General features: G+C 38.0%; 1 protein-coding gene across 1 annotated transcript in view; it reads left to right on the forward strand.

The window, feature by feature from the left end:
• Positions 1-7,754: 7,754 nt before the first annotated feature.
• Positions 7,755-15,435, forward strand: part of LOC134823977 (uncharacterized) — a 33,774-nt gene continuing 26,093 nt past the window's right edge. Inside the window, exons 1-4 of the mRNA XM_063835575.1 lie at positions 7,755-7,956; positions 8,626-8,721; positions 8,992-9,060; positions 9,254-9,341. Of these exons, the coding sequence (XP_063691645.1) occupies positions 7,951-7,956; positions 8,626-8,721; positions 8,992-9,060; positions 9,254-9,341 (259 nt within the window). The 5' untranslated portion in view covers positions 7,755-7,950. The remainder of the gene's footprint in view (positions 7,957-8,625; positions 8,722-8,991; positions 9,061-9,253; positions 9,342-15,435) is intronic.

The raw sequence follows: 15,435 nt of genomic DNA on the forward strand, positions 1-15,435 counted from the left end.
TTCTCTTCTCACTCTCTTTTCAACATTTGTTAACATACACATGTTCACATGGGGGTCAGCGGGGGCCTTCGTTACGCCACTGTCAGTTGGGCAATACATTTTTTTATTTTTTATTTATATAAATTATTCAAACAATATACACATAATATAGCAATGACCCTATATAAAATCAACCCTTTAAGAATTCAAAAAATTCCCTTAACAATCAAAAATTTTTTACCCTTGGCCTTGTGGCTACAAGTTAAGATCTAGACTGTTTATATCAACAATGTTTTTTCTCGCACCTCTGTCTCCACGGAGAGAAATCACTGTTGTTCTGAGGATTTCAAAGCGAAGGCGCTTTCTTATGTATCCTACAGCGTCTGAGTACCTCTGGCCAGTGTGGTACTCCATCTTACTGGCCAGCTTCTTGACCAGTCTCTCAGCTTCACCACCCATTCCACCAGAAGTCGAGAACACTAAAGGTGTGAAGCTTCCTTTCTCCACTTCAAGAACCCTTGCATTGTAACATCGCTTTTTCTCATTTTCATGGGACAGGTACAATACATTTGGGCAATACATTTAGTTTAATTTGTTAAAACAAAGAATAGAGTAGAATTACATTTTACACGGCCAAACACAATTGATTCACATAAATAACTGATAGATATGTCTGTATAGAAATGAACATATTAGTTTACACAATTACCCCATATGAACGGTACGGAATTTTATTTGTTGTACAGGAAAAATAAAAATAACAAAAACAACATGGTGAACCTAGCAAGATAGGAACGAAGGGTCAATCTTTTTTCTTTTTAACGGGTGATACTCGTAAAATATCTGTTCCAACTCGGCGCGCGTCCTGGTAGGTTGTAAACATACAATTTCTTTTGAGGTACATCCACAGTCAATTTGAATTGAAGTAAGCATGACAATGAACGCGATCGCCGAATGATAAAACAATATGGGAACGCGCACAGCATTGCGCGCTGATACTCTAAATACTGTGCGCGTTTCGTCCGGAACCTGGGGGAGTTCCCGCTCTAATATTTCTGACGACAGTGATCACTCATTATGAGAACTAATCCCGACCACTTTCCCGGTCGAACCGTACCCAAATCAAACTAATTTATGAACCATGTGTATAGCCAACGTCCTTGCGGTGCCGAGCCGATGTAAAACTCTTCTGTCTCTTGTTAATATTTTAGTTGTACTGTGCATAAAAGTGTGTAGTGACAAGTGTGTAGTGGTAATGTATATTATTTATTATGACGACGCGATATTTATAATGCAGAATTAAAAGCTGCTTTCGATATGACTGGTGGTGGGCTCTCTCCGGCAGGACATAGATCTATATAGGGGGTACCCGGGGTACGAGTTAACGAACAGTGTTCGTGTCCTTCCACAACCCCCTGTTACCTGTGTTTCTGTCGGGGGAGCCTAATTCATCCGTTAGAATCGCAGAGTTAGCGGAGCTCATGATATCTCGTGACATATGCTGCATGAACGGTGCAAGACTTGCGCCGTTTGTTTCAGCATCCAGTTGCGAGTGCTTGCCCATCGAAAACATGATTAGTGATTGTGGATTTTATTGATATTACTGATTATCCATCATATTCAGTATTAATGTTATCCATTATTTATTTATTGACATCCTTCAGTCTCCAAAACGAGGTGTGAAGGTAAATTAACTTTGAGCCTTGTTTTGGCGACTGCTTAATCGATGGGCAAGTAGGTATTTGTTTTTTAGCAGTGTTGAACATTGAAACAATTATAAAATGTTTATTTTTATCTTATATAACGTACAATATGAATGACATATGCTATATGCTATAGTGACGTAACATATATAGTGCAAAGAATTAGTAACTTGCTAGATGTGATTTAGTGATAATCGACGTTAACATTTTGCAGTTTACAGTTGCACAATGTTGACGTCGATTGTTACTAACATTTATCTGAATTTAATACAAGTACATGTCACATATAAATTGGGTAGCTGAATGAAACTCGTGCCTCAGAATTTTCCGTTATTAGCATTGCAGTGTCCACGCCCTGTACTGCGTTAACGACCGAAATTTTCCCAATATGCAATTATTATTTTGCTTCTAAAATTCTCTGATAATTAATAATATATCGTGACATGTAATTGTAAGATAACAAACCTCGCGCGCGCGGCGCTTACATCTGCACCTGAGAATCTCTCAGCAATGTGTGGCTGTCTGCGCGGCGGGCTGTGTATTGTGTATATAGCTGAATTTAAATTTAGATTTATTTGTAAATGTATAATAATATTAAATATGTATTGATTGTTTTGTGGTAAATAAAAATTTTGTTTTACTAAAAATTTTGTTTTGCTAATGCGCGCGGCGCTCAAAGCATGACAATGCGCGCAGCACTCAAAGCGACAACATCATTAGACTTTATTTTGTCTATTGACGCATATTATATTTTTGCCGAAAACACACTTCCCGAATTGCACGCATTCATGCATTTCCAATTGCAGCGACTCTTTTCAAACTTCATTGTTAAATATCAATCAATTCCTCATATTTAATTTGGTCGACGCACGCTAACATAATATAACTCAGTGCAACATTAAGCAAATTACAAATATTTTATATTATCAAATTTTATGTGTTTTCAGTGGAAATGTAACGGGCGCCTTTTATTTTAATTTTTAATGTTTATAATGTTTGTGATCAGTGATGTATTATTAAATTTTCAATAGCTTTCAATTTCATAGTTAGTAGTTGATCGAACGTAATTACATTAATATTATTTATCAATTAAACAAACAGTAGAGCTGCAAAAATAGTGTAGCGCGATGCGTTTTAAAATGATAAGTGGTTTGGCCAATTACGGAGCTGGTTTGTTCAGTATGAGCAGATCTGGTCTTAATTTGGTATCAAACAGTAGATGCAGTAAAAGTAGCAGTAAAATGAAGAAAGTCCACAGTTCTTTTCTTCCGGAGAGGGTGAGACCATATTGGAACAAACTCCCCTCGGATGTCAAGAATTGTGGGACTGTGTTAAGTTTTAAAATAAGATTAGAAGCTTTCAAAAAAGAGACTATTTTAAACGGATCCGTAAATGATATTCATTTTTGGTATGTTTCGGACTAATAAAGAGAAGCACAATGAATATCTTGTGTGTCATCCTCATGTTGCTAAGAAACGCTTTATTAACTTATATAGTAGTGGAAAGTATGTAAATTAGATTCATTTTCCCAGAAACCCTTACTGGTAGGGGCCTAACTTCGAAAATAAAAAAGATAGAAACGTCTGGTTTTCAACAAAATGTTCGCCTTGTAAAAATAACGTTTCCCCCCCAGGGGGAAAATTCAAAACAATGTAGATTTTGAATTATCGCGAAAATTCTTATTTTGGGCCTTATAAAAGTACACAGCTTTAACTTTGCGGATTCCTGTACTCTGATTGGCTGAATTGTGTCACGTGCTAGCTGTTTGAACAGTGGAATGCGCCACGCGTGCAAATCATGCTTGATGTCGCGCGCGAGGTCGAGCCGTCTGTTTAAATTAAACCAACTCTAGTACCACCATAGTACCACTCTAGTACCACCAACTCTAGTACCACCAGCCAGTAACTTTTCCTGGGAAGTGAGACCGTTAGCACCACTTTTTGTCAAATTGGCTTTTGGATAACGGCCCAATCATGAATTAAAACAGTACAAGTTGTGTTTTAACGGCAAAATACAGCTAATTCTAGCCCTTGAAAGTTGTAGGTTTGGAAGATCAATACGGCTGCTTTAATTCTTAAAAGTCTTGAGTTAGAACAGCCAAAACACCCTATTATGTACTCTGATTGGCTGAATTGTGTCACGTGCTAGCTGTTTGAATAGTGGAATGCGCCACGCGTGCAAATCATGCTTGATGTCGCGCGCGAGGTCGAGCCGTCTGTTTAAATTAAACCAACTCTAGTACCACCACCAGCCAGTAACTTTTCTTGGGTTATCTTGGTTGTTTAGGCCAATAGATTTAAGATATTTTTAAAACTTTAGTAGATATATTTTTGATGATGTGTGATGATGTTTGTGTCATTATATTTTGATTTGATTTGATTTGATTTGATTTGTTACTGTGCCGCGCCGCGCACTCAATGAGGCTTCTCGCAGATCGGCGAGATGCGCTATTGTGCCGCGCCAAGCTGCGATTAATTGACATCGTCAATTAACAAAAAATAATGACTCTAAAATCAAATTGCTCGCTACTTGTTATATGTGGAATCGCAATGCACTACCGGGCCGTGCCGCGCATCTTCTCGCAAGGATTGACATAGTGAATCAACTTGACCATTGTTAATGGTCTGGCCCGGCGCGCGCTAATTCGTAGCACGTGCCATTGGGCCACATTTTGAGAAGAAAGCGGCGCGCGCTACTTCGAAGAAATTTAGATGAGTAACAACCGTCAAAAATCAATTTGTTATAATACTGCAAATAAGCCTTATTATTTTAATAATTAGTTCTTGTGTACTCACATCACACATATTATTGTAATATACTAAAAAATCTAAACTTCAGAATTAATGCAAATTATATTTTTAATCGCTACACTGTACACGTTGCCCGCAAATAAAAAAGCAATTTTTGTCAAACTTTCAACAATCGAATCATGTTTATATTTGTCATACGTTGTATGACCCGCCTGTATCGTCGAAACTCTATATATAATAGTGAAGCTATATATAATAGTGAAGCGACCGTGGGGGTCACCACGTGATACAAGTTTATATGCTAACATATGCATATTTAAATTATTTCTTCATATTATTATTATTTAAATTATTCATACTTACTAAAGTGTCATTATAAGTTCTTTAGCATTGTCAGTTGTTGCATCACGTTTATTTATCCATTTAACTGTATCTAAAGTTGTTTAAATTTCCACCTAAAGTGAATGTGATAGAAAGAACTTTGTGAATATAGATAGTCCAGATTTGAACTTGGACCCCCAAGGGCCAAGGCCAAGGGTGATTTTCAATTCATATTGATGTGATTATCTTTTGCATTATTTCATATTGGGTCATTGTGAAATTATGTATATATTGTATGAATACTTTTTATATTTGAATGTTGCAATTGTGTCGATCTGACAAAGTTTGCTTTTGTCTGCACGTAAAACAAAATCCTACATTATTACCGCCGAGTCTGCTTACATTTGCCTACCTTATCCAGCTTGAGCACTTTTTCAGCCTAAATTTGTTTCTCTAAAATTCTTATTCGCTAATTGTATTGACAATTCCTTGTTGTATGATTGTGCATTCATATAAGCGACAAGAGAAAGGCCATTGTTGGACGTGAGGCGGGTGAGGATTCCTCTTACTTCATTAAATTAATTCCTTCTTTTACGTCCTAAAAAAATGTTATAGGTTTGTAGTGTTGTAATTAGTTTCAAAATAAAAGTTTCTAATTAATCACCTGTATCCTTATATTCTTGTACCCAACCTTTTATAGTTGATAGTACTATGTTTACAGTATGCACTGAAGGGATATCATAGAAAAATTTTTGAACTTTCGTCAGGTACCCTCATTTAACCCTCAATTAAGTTTCCTATCATTCGGATGAGTCGATCGAGGAGATGGCATAGATCTAATGGATCCTTAGCTACTCCCTAGACTAGGTGATACTGGGATTCGAACCCTAAACCTTCTGCGCTGAAGGCGGATGCTTTAACCATTAGGCTAATTGTTGTACTAAATTCTTTGTTATACTAAATTGTAATTTCATTTAATTACTGTGAATTATTTAAGGATAACAACCACAAATGAATTCTATATAAGATATTATCATGTTTGTATCCTTGTATCCTTGACTGCATTACCTTCTTTGTTATCTCCTGCTTGGTTGCATCCTCAACATTGGTGTTATTGGTTTAAAGACAAGGACCATCATTTAATTTTTCTCTCAATCGTTTTTCTGTCTGCATTGTGAAAAGATTAGTGTTTAGTGTTTACTTCTTAGGAAGTTCAACAATGTCTCAGTCTCAACACCCGCAGTAACTTTAGTTGTTCGCGCTAGTCAAATAGGTTAATAATGAATGAAAATAATTGATTATTATTTCAGATAGAATGATAGTATTCACAGTGTGTTTAAAGATGTAAAAGCCCACTACCCTTAAGATGAAGAAAGCTCTTCTTAGGTCTCTTGCAATACTGGTACCTTCAGCGTACCTCATATCCAACAAAACTGTTTTGACTCTGCACAATTTTAGATTCCCCAGTATTTTCCTGTCCTGGCAACTGTCAATTGCTCTCCTTGTTATAATTGTGTTGTACAGGCACCATGTCATGACCTTGACACTATCCGATCTGCAGACTTGTCTGATGAGCTCTTTACTTCTAACAGTCTCTATGTATTTTGGGTCTAGAGCACTTGGCGTTCTACCGATTCCAGTCTTTATTTCAGGACAGATTCTAGGTACTCACATCGTGGAAAGTATTGTTCGTCTTAGAACTGCAAAATCTCTGTTTACTGTGGTTGCGCAGACAGTTAACTCTGTGTTCATGTCGATTCCATTGTTTGTACTGCTGCTCAGTACAGTTGATATTTACATTCTCATGTGCTTCTTGTGTCACATTATGAGCACTTCTGCAATGATAAGCTTGAGCAACACACCCTCTGACTTTGAATCTACTATCAAACAAGCTGTTGTTAAAATTTCTGTAGCAATATCTGCCCTGCTTCTATACGGAACACTTACAGGTGAGGTAGTTCAAGCAGGAAAGTATGATTTTTCAAAGACACACTTCAAAATTTATCTAATGTGCAGTGGTGTATTGAGTGCAGCAACGTTTGTTGTCCGTGGTTGGAGCTATCGTAGTGGCAAGTTACAGTACAGGTTGGTGCTGCAATACATTGCCGTCTTAGTGTTTGGGTATTGGTATGACTACAATGGTGACGTCACTCATGATCGGGATCTGCTCATAACCTGTTACTTTGTATTTCTTCTTCTGTTAGACACTTATTTTGCAAAAAACTCAAATATACAGTCAGCAATTACAGTCACTGCAGAAAAAGATGAGGTTTGATTAATCTGATTTGCCTCGCATAAAGATTACGATTCCTTAATTAGATGTAAAATCATACGTACTACAAAGCTACAAGGTTTAATCATTATTTCTTTTCTTTTTTCGAGTTGGCAATTTGGATGAAATAGTGCATGGATATACTTTGGGCAACATTTTGGCAGTGTCTCTACTGGGGATCCCTAATGTTGGGTACTTTTACTGCAAACTCTTTAATGTTTATTGTACTGTTTATGACTAATAAGCTGTTCGTTCAAACCAGTTGGATTTTAGATTTTTAAAGATATAACTTTTGCTTTAATTTTGATAGTTAATTTTTTTTGTCTTTTTATATTATTTTTTATACAGGGTCAGCCAATCAATTAAGGTTGTTATATTAATTAATTGATTTGTGAATTTTATCAACTAATACTTTTGGTATTAGTAATCAGATTTCGAAAATAAAGTTGATATTATAATGTTATCAAACATTATGCTATTAGTCATTACTCCTAGAACTATTTAAGATCATCAGTTCGGAGAATATTTCATTCTGTATGAATGGAAATTGGTAATTATATCATTTATGCACAACCCGTGCCAATATTAAAGTTGATAGTTGGATAATATCCGGTTGGAAGAGACATGGACGAATGAAACAGGAAGTTGTTTCAGTATTTCAATCACGAGACTAATAAACAGCAAACTACTCCATCATTTAATATTAAAGTTGTAACAACTAACACCCAGTACCAATGATATTATATTATATAGCAGTGCAATGTTGTGCTAAAGAATGAACTTCGCGGTGTGAATACAAACCCTGTCCCTGGCTGGTCGCTCCAGCCCGCAATTCAGACTGTACTTTATCTATCCGACTACTCCGCAAGCAATCCACACCTAATCTTGGTATATGTTGGTCGGGTGGCTGCTAGCTAGTTAATATATGTCGGTGAGTCTACTTATAAATCTACTTAGCAATTTCATATCTTGAACTTAATTGCTATCTTACTATATATAAAGCGAGACGATATATATATATATATATATATATCTGTGCCATTTTACTGACACCACGGCATCAACTTTAACGCGACTTTCCGCATAAACCGTAAAAGATATACAACTGGAACTTTTTTGGCTGGGTCAAATGCTTTAATGGCCTTCAGATCAGCATGAAAAAATAAAAAATTGGCCAAGGAATAATGATTTTAGAGCCGAAAATTTGGACCCCCAAGTGGTGTCAAAAACGCCAATTAAATAGGTAATAATTATTTTAGTATTTTGAGTCTTGACACCGTTTAGGGTTATATTATACGGGTTCCTGCTAGTGTTATATAACTTATATACCCCTTATTTATTGTATAACATCGAATCCTTCTCCAGATATTTGCGTTTGAAATAAATAACACCACATATTTATTAACACCTTTACTATGGTTACTATACACCTATTTGCTATGTTACTATGGTTACTATACACATATTTGCTATGTTACTATAGTTACTATACACATATTTGCTATGTTACTATAGTTACTATACACATATTTGCTATGTTACTATGGTTACTATACACATATTTGCTATGTTACTATGGTTACTATACACGTATTTGCAGGATGTGTTAGAAGTTGGGACGGAAGTCAGTGCTAAATACCGTGGGGCTTTCTGCGAGGCCACAATTAAACATGTCAAAAAACTTATCAAAATACGGGTAAATAGTTTTATTTTATTTCTAACTAATCAACTTTTCTTTTTTTTCTTGTCTCATACTTAAATTGAGGAGAGAGATATTCCAAGAAGTGGGAAATAGTGATGACTAGGCTATCCACTCCGATAATTGATAGCCTAGTGACGACCTGATGTTATGTGTCATGTGACCTGCTGTTATTGCTATTATGTTATTAGCATGAGCAGATAGTGAGCTGTATAACATACATGATACGTATCTGATATGTAAAATATGTAAAATGTTACTTTCCAGATTTCATGGAACAAGCCGTTAACGGGGTCAGCAACCGTAACTCAAGACAACATTAGAGGTGTAGTCAAGGTAAGGGATACACGTGTTATCTATAACAATACGTTACAATTCTTACATGTGTTATCTATAACAATACGTTACAATTCTTACAAGTTTTGCTCATGTAATATGTACATGTTCCAAAAATATCAAAATACCGATAAGAAACGTGACATTCACAACATTTGGGGGATTTGTTTTAATAGCTAATGATGTGTGTCAGATGCAAAGCACAGTGGAAGCGAAGAAAGATAATGTGTGGTCTCCAGCAACAGTTCTCAAGATTACTGATGCAAGCACTTATACTGTCGGTAAGTCACTAGTTTACTTAGTGTAAATACAAGTAAACACACAGTCAACACTACTAGTTCAAAGTAACGATATAATAATTACATTTATTAATTATAGTGTTAATTATAGTAACACACGATGTTTACTTTATTATTCAAAGTTGCTTTGAAATAATAACGTTTATCATGTAAAGTAACATTACTTATTATCATAATTAAGTTTATTATTTTAAGTAACATGAAAATAATAACGTTAATTATTTAAAGTGACACTTACATTACAATTATTCGTTGCAATAATGACGTGTTTGTTTGTGCTGTGTGTATTCTTAGAACCGGATATACTTTAATAGCACGGCAGTACAGTGTACAATGCAATGTATAGTATACATTGTGTGCATCTTGCACTATAATCAATACCGACTAGAAAACGCTTATAACAGTTCACCAACAAATCATGTAGCTCACTGAATCATGTCAGTAAGCTACATGTCAGTAAGGTAGTACGTTTCGTGAAAAGTCAAGGTGAGATGTGCTGAGAGTGGGAATTGAACCCACTATCTCCCGATCATCATTTAGGTGCTATACCATTAAGGTGCTGTACTATTTAGGTGTTATACCATTTAGGTGCTATACCATTTATCTATCTCCCGATCATTTAGGTGCTATAGCCTATACGGTATAGGCTATTATTTGCGTGTGAACGACCAATTATTGGTCGTATGGTACTAATAAAAACAAAAGTTTGATACATCAAACTGGGCAATCTTGTGTGATTGGTCGGCTTGGAGATGGCTAGATATTTAAGGATCTTGACCTGGGCCTATACCATATAGGTGCTATACCATTTAGGTGCTATACCATTTAGGTGCTATACCATTTAGGTGCTATACCATTTAGGTGCTATACCATTTAGGTGCTATACCATTTAGGTGCTATACCATTTATGTGCTACACCATTTAGGTGCTACACCATTTAGGTGCTACACCATTTAGGTGCTATACCATTTAGGTGCTATACCATTTAGATGCTATACCATTTAGGTGCTATACCATTTATGTGCTATACCATTTAGGTGCTATACCATTTAGGTGCTATACCATTTAGGTGCTATACCATTTATGTGCTATACCATTTAGGTGCTATACCATTTAGGTGCTATACCATTTAGGTGCTATACCATTTAGGTGCTATACCATTTAGGTGCTATAATACCCTTTAGGTGCTATACCCTTTAGGTGCTATACCATTTAGGTGCTACACCATTTAGGTGCTAAACCATTTAGGTGCTATACCATTTAGGTGCTACACCATTTAGGTGCTACACCATTTAGGTGCTACACCATTTAGGCGCTACACCATTTAGGTGCTACACCATTTAGGTGCTACACCATTTAGGTGCTACACCATTTAGGGGACGTCATTAATTGAGAAATTGTGCCGACCTGTACCTGTTTAATTAGGGGACGTCATTAATTGAGAAATTTTGCCGACCTGTTTAATAAGGACCAATATATGATATCACTTACAAGAATGTTGAAACTTATCCAAGAAATGTTAGACTTAAGTGCACATTTTTAAGTTGTGTATAATAATACGCATTTAAGCTATAAACTAACTTGCCATAATCTTTACTTAATTACATTTTTCATGAAATTTCACAAAACTTCTAGTTTATCTGTGTCGTTAACGTTATCGAAACGTTATCGAAACGTTATCGAAAGAAAAATTGAGAATACCGTTTTAGAAATGTTAAATTAAAGTTTATTTATCTATTATTTATTTTGTGATAACTGTGGTATTGCGGGTACGATTGTTGGGGATATAAATTATCTGTACTATCCATAGTTCCGTTCAATCAATGTAATTGGTTTGTCCTTCTTCGAGAATGGCCTTTTGTAGTTTTCTACGAAGGACTTTTCTCCCATCTTCAGATATAATAGGCTTGCTTGTAAATTATTTTAGTTTATTATTTTAGATTTCCGCTGTGTATGCCAGGAGCCTATCATGTAGGGATTCTAGAAATTTCTGTTTTCCTAATTTTGACAGACCCCAGTCCCACCAGAAAGGTGTTTTCATTTGATGATTTTGCTGCAGCTGAAGCCTTTTTTGCTATGTTAGTAAACTATTTCAATAATTGTGCTATGTTAGTAAACTATTTAAATAGTTGTGCTTATTATCAAACATGTCAATCTTACAAATGTCAACAATCCTAAAATAATTTAGAACCGAAATGTGATCCTTTGTAAGATTATATGTCCCAAAAGTCAAATTGACTTGTACTCAAGTATAAAGTCGAACAATTTACTCCAATAACCACGGTCACTAGCAAGTTCTCTCAAATGAAGAATATCATCATACGACTTAAGCAAGATGAAACGCTTCCAGAGGTCAACCTTCAGGTGGTGTAGGAGGTTACGTCTGTGAGCCCCGAGTCTACCAGCTTCACTGCACATCTCGACAGTAAAACACAGCGCAGCTTGAGCTGGTGATCTTTCATCGCTCCTCAGTATGTGTCCTAGCATCTTCCACCTAGATAACTCAGCACGCTCAGACATAAGTAGAGTTACTCTGTTTGTAGAGGGTATCTTTGGACATCATACTGCGTGGCCAGCTGACATTCATGATCTTTCTGAGGTGGTTACGGTGACATGCATCTAGTTTGTCCCAGTACGATTTAGGCATTCCCCAGCAACTAGAGTTATACATGAGGATAGATACTACTTGGGCCTCATAGACCTTCAGCTTCTTCTGTAGGGGGATCTTACTCTGGCACCAGACCTTCTTGAAGTTCTGGAATGCTACATTGGCTAACATGATTCTTCTGGTGACATCTTTCCTACTTTCTAGCAGAGAACCCAATAACTTGCTACCGCACCATTCTTCATTCATTCTAAGGGGTTTACCATCATCCATGACCTCATCTTTCCCAGCTATGTAGACGTGTACAAACTCTGTCTTTGATTCATTAATATTCAGATTCCACTCTTTGAACACCTTAGTAGCGATAGGGAGGAGGGCTTCTAGAGCATCTTTGTCTTCACCAAGATAGTCGATGTCATCAGAGTAGGCATCTTCTTCAGGCATGCCACTAGGGCTTATAGGAGGGGTTGGGCGCAGCGTCACGGCACGCAGGTGGTAGCAGGCACCAGCTAGAGTGATTGTGAAACAGAGGCCTGAAACACTATCACCTTGGGGTCCTCCATTGGTGCTGATGAATTCAAGGGAGGTAGCGTTGTTGACTCGCACCTTGATCTTGGTGTTGCTCAGGAGGAATCTCACTAGTCTGATCTCATCTCTTGTGCACCCTGCGTCCTCTAGGAGGTTGAGCACAGTCTGCCTACTGATCGTATCGAAGGCACTGGACATGTCTAGGCCCATCTTATGGAAAGACCACTCTCTTTCTTTTACGATGCTGATCAACATACGGTGACACCATACCAGGTCTCCACAGCTTCTCTTCTGCTTGTAGGCAGCTTGCCATGGACCTGTGTAAGCGTCTACCTTTGCTTCAATTCTCCTGGGTGTAATGAGGGATAGCAGCTTACGAGCACAGTTACATAATGTCAAGGGTCTGAGGCTTTTCAGTTCACCAGGAGTCTTGCCAGGCTTTTGAAGAGGGGTGATGAAACATTCTCCGACAGCGTCAAGGAACAGGTTCTCTTTAAAGCAGGTGTTAATGATTTTGGCGTAATGGACACATAGCGCTCTCCCACCATACTTGAGGAGCTCATTGGGGGTATTGTCAGGTCCGTTGGCTTTGCCGTTCTTGAGGCGTTTAGCAGCGGTTTTTACCTCATATTCTGTGATAGGGCAGTCGAGGGGAGAACGGATCGAGGGCAGGTTCATCTCCAGTCAGCTGTTCTTCGTACCAATCACGGAGTACTTCAGCTTTAGCAAGGTCTGTACCAATAGGGTACCCATCCTTATTGTGGACAACTATAAGCTTTGTCTCTTTGGTCTTAGCTAAGGATCTCACAGCTTCGAACATTTGATGCGTGTCGTCAGTTGATGAAATTTCTTCAGCTAACTGGTCAGCCTTAGCACACTCTAGCTCCTTCAGTCTCTTTTTGATGTCTTTACCGAGCTTATTTCTCCGTCCTCGCAGTACAGAGCTATCACAGGGCTTGTTGGTGCTTGCCAGGGCAAGGCGTATATTGTGTCGTTCTGCGACTAGGGCAACAACAGTAGGGTCATTAGAGAAGAAGCACTTATTATTAGCCTTCCTGTAACCTAGGGTCTCAGCAGCTGACTTATGAACTTCACCCAGTACTACTGCAAAGTCCTTGTTGGGATCACCTGAGGGTTCAGTAATAGCACATTCACATTTGCTGCTGATTTGTTGCTCTCTTATCGCAAGGCTTATCACGACACCGCTCAGCCTGTCGCTCGTCTTGTATTGTGTAACTTTAACTGTAATCATGGAAAAGATGGACTTGGAAAGTATTAACTACAGGTGGGATGAGATTTATTCTTGGAGCAAAGAGCAGTTGCGGAACTTTGGCAAACCGTACGGAAAGATGACGGACATAGCAGATCCGAAGTTTGCGAAATCAGTGAATAAGCCAGAACTTGTTGGCATTTGTAGTCGGTCTTATGAGTACATTGGCTATTTAATGGATACTGTGGAGTCGTACCGAAATTGCTGCACAACTCTTCAGGCAAAGTTGATTCAGAACCAGGAAACTCTCATCAGCGTTCAGCAGGAGCTCTCTCAGTGTCAGTCCGAGAAACTGGAATCTATGAAGAAAATCGTGGAAACCTCAGTCGCTGATTCAGTTAAAGAGGAGATTAAGACTTACAGCGCAATTGTCAGCAATTCACAGACGGTAACTGCCCCAGTTATCTGCCCAGAAGCCCTAAAAAATGTTGTGAAGACCGTAGTCGCAGAAGAGGACCGTAGTCGAAATCTTCTTGTTTTCGGTTTGCCGGAGGAGGAGCAGGAAGAGTTAGAGGTAAGAATCGGCGAGGTTTTAGAGGAAATAGGGCAGAAACCGAAGGTGGAAGTAGTGCGACTCGGCAAGAAGAAAACTTCTACCTGTACTCGCCCAGTGAAAGTCTGCCTGACCAGCTCCTTGATCGTACATCAAATCTTAGCAAACGCTCGGAAATTGCGACAATCAGCCAAGTTTAAGACTGTGTTTTTGAGCCCTGACAGATCACTGGAGCAGCGGGAAGCCCGAAAGGAGCTGATTGCCAGCATGAGAGCTAAAGCTTTAGCGGAGCCGGACAAAAAGTTTTACATTAAGGAGGGACAGATATTCAGCTGTAGTCGCAATTGAGTGTATTTATCAGTACATGTGTGATAATGCTTGTTTTTCAGTGTGAGTGAAGTTTTAGTTAGTGCTAAGCGGGTGCCTACTAGGCTTTTAACTTTCTATACAGGACTGGATAGTCTTCAGACTGTTTTAAAGCTTATTTTTAGTGCAAGAGTTGGTTGCTAGGCATTGCATTTATCTAAGCAGCGCTTGTATTCAATAATTAATGAAATCTTATTAGCGGATTTAGGTATATAATTATTGTATATATTATTGTATGTATAAATTCTTGCGTAAACATTAACCAGTAAACAAAGCTGGTTCCCAATCAGGGTATTACAGTAGAAAGTCTACTAGCAATGTCATGTTCATACGCTCGTTTACAATCGGGGTCTGATGTGAGCCTGCGAGTGTCAAACATTTTAGGACGTTTAGGAGCTTTAGCGTAGAACAAGGGGCGTTTAGACAATTCAATCTTACATATTACAAGCCTATGGTCAGAAATAAACACCATACCGTTGTGCGACCTAGCATCTCTGAGCAGACATTTACTTCTTCTTTTACAAAGAATATAATCTATCTGAGTAAACACTTTACGCTTTTTACCAGACTGATCTTTGACATTAACCAAACCCTCGTAAGTGGTCCGATGACTCGCACGGTGAAGGAAGGCAGTATTAGCAGCAAACAAGTCGTTTCTACACATGAAGTTGAGAAGGTAGTGACCGTTATGGTTCCTTTTACCCATACCGTGCCTGCCGACATAATCTGACACACCATTTACATAATCTGAGTCATCAAGCTTACCCAGCCTACCGTTGAAATCTCCCATCACAAACAACTCGTATCTTGAAGG

Source organism: Bolinopsis microptera, chromosome 12 (genome assembly GCF_026151205.1).
Source record: "Bolinopsis microptera isolate Bmic1 chromosome 12, MBARI_Bmic_1.0, whole genome shotgun sequence".
Classification (NCBI taxonomy): domain Eukaryota; kingdom Metazoa; phylum Ctenophora; class Tentaculata; order Lobata; family Bolinopsidae; genus Bolinopsis; species Bolinopsis microptera.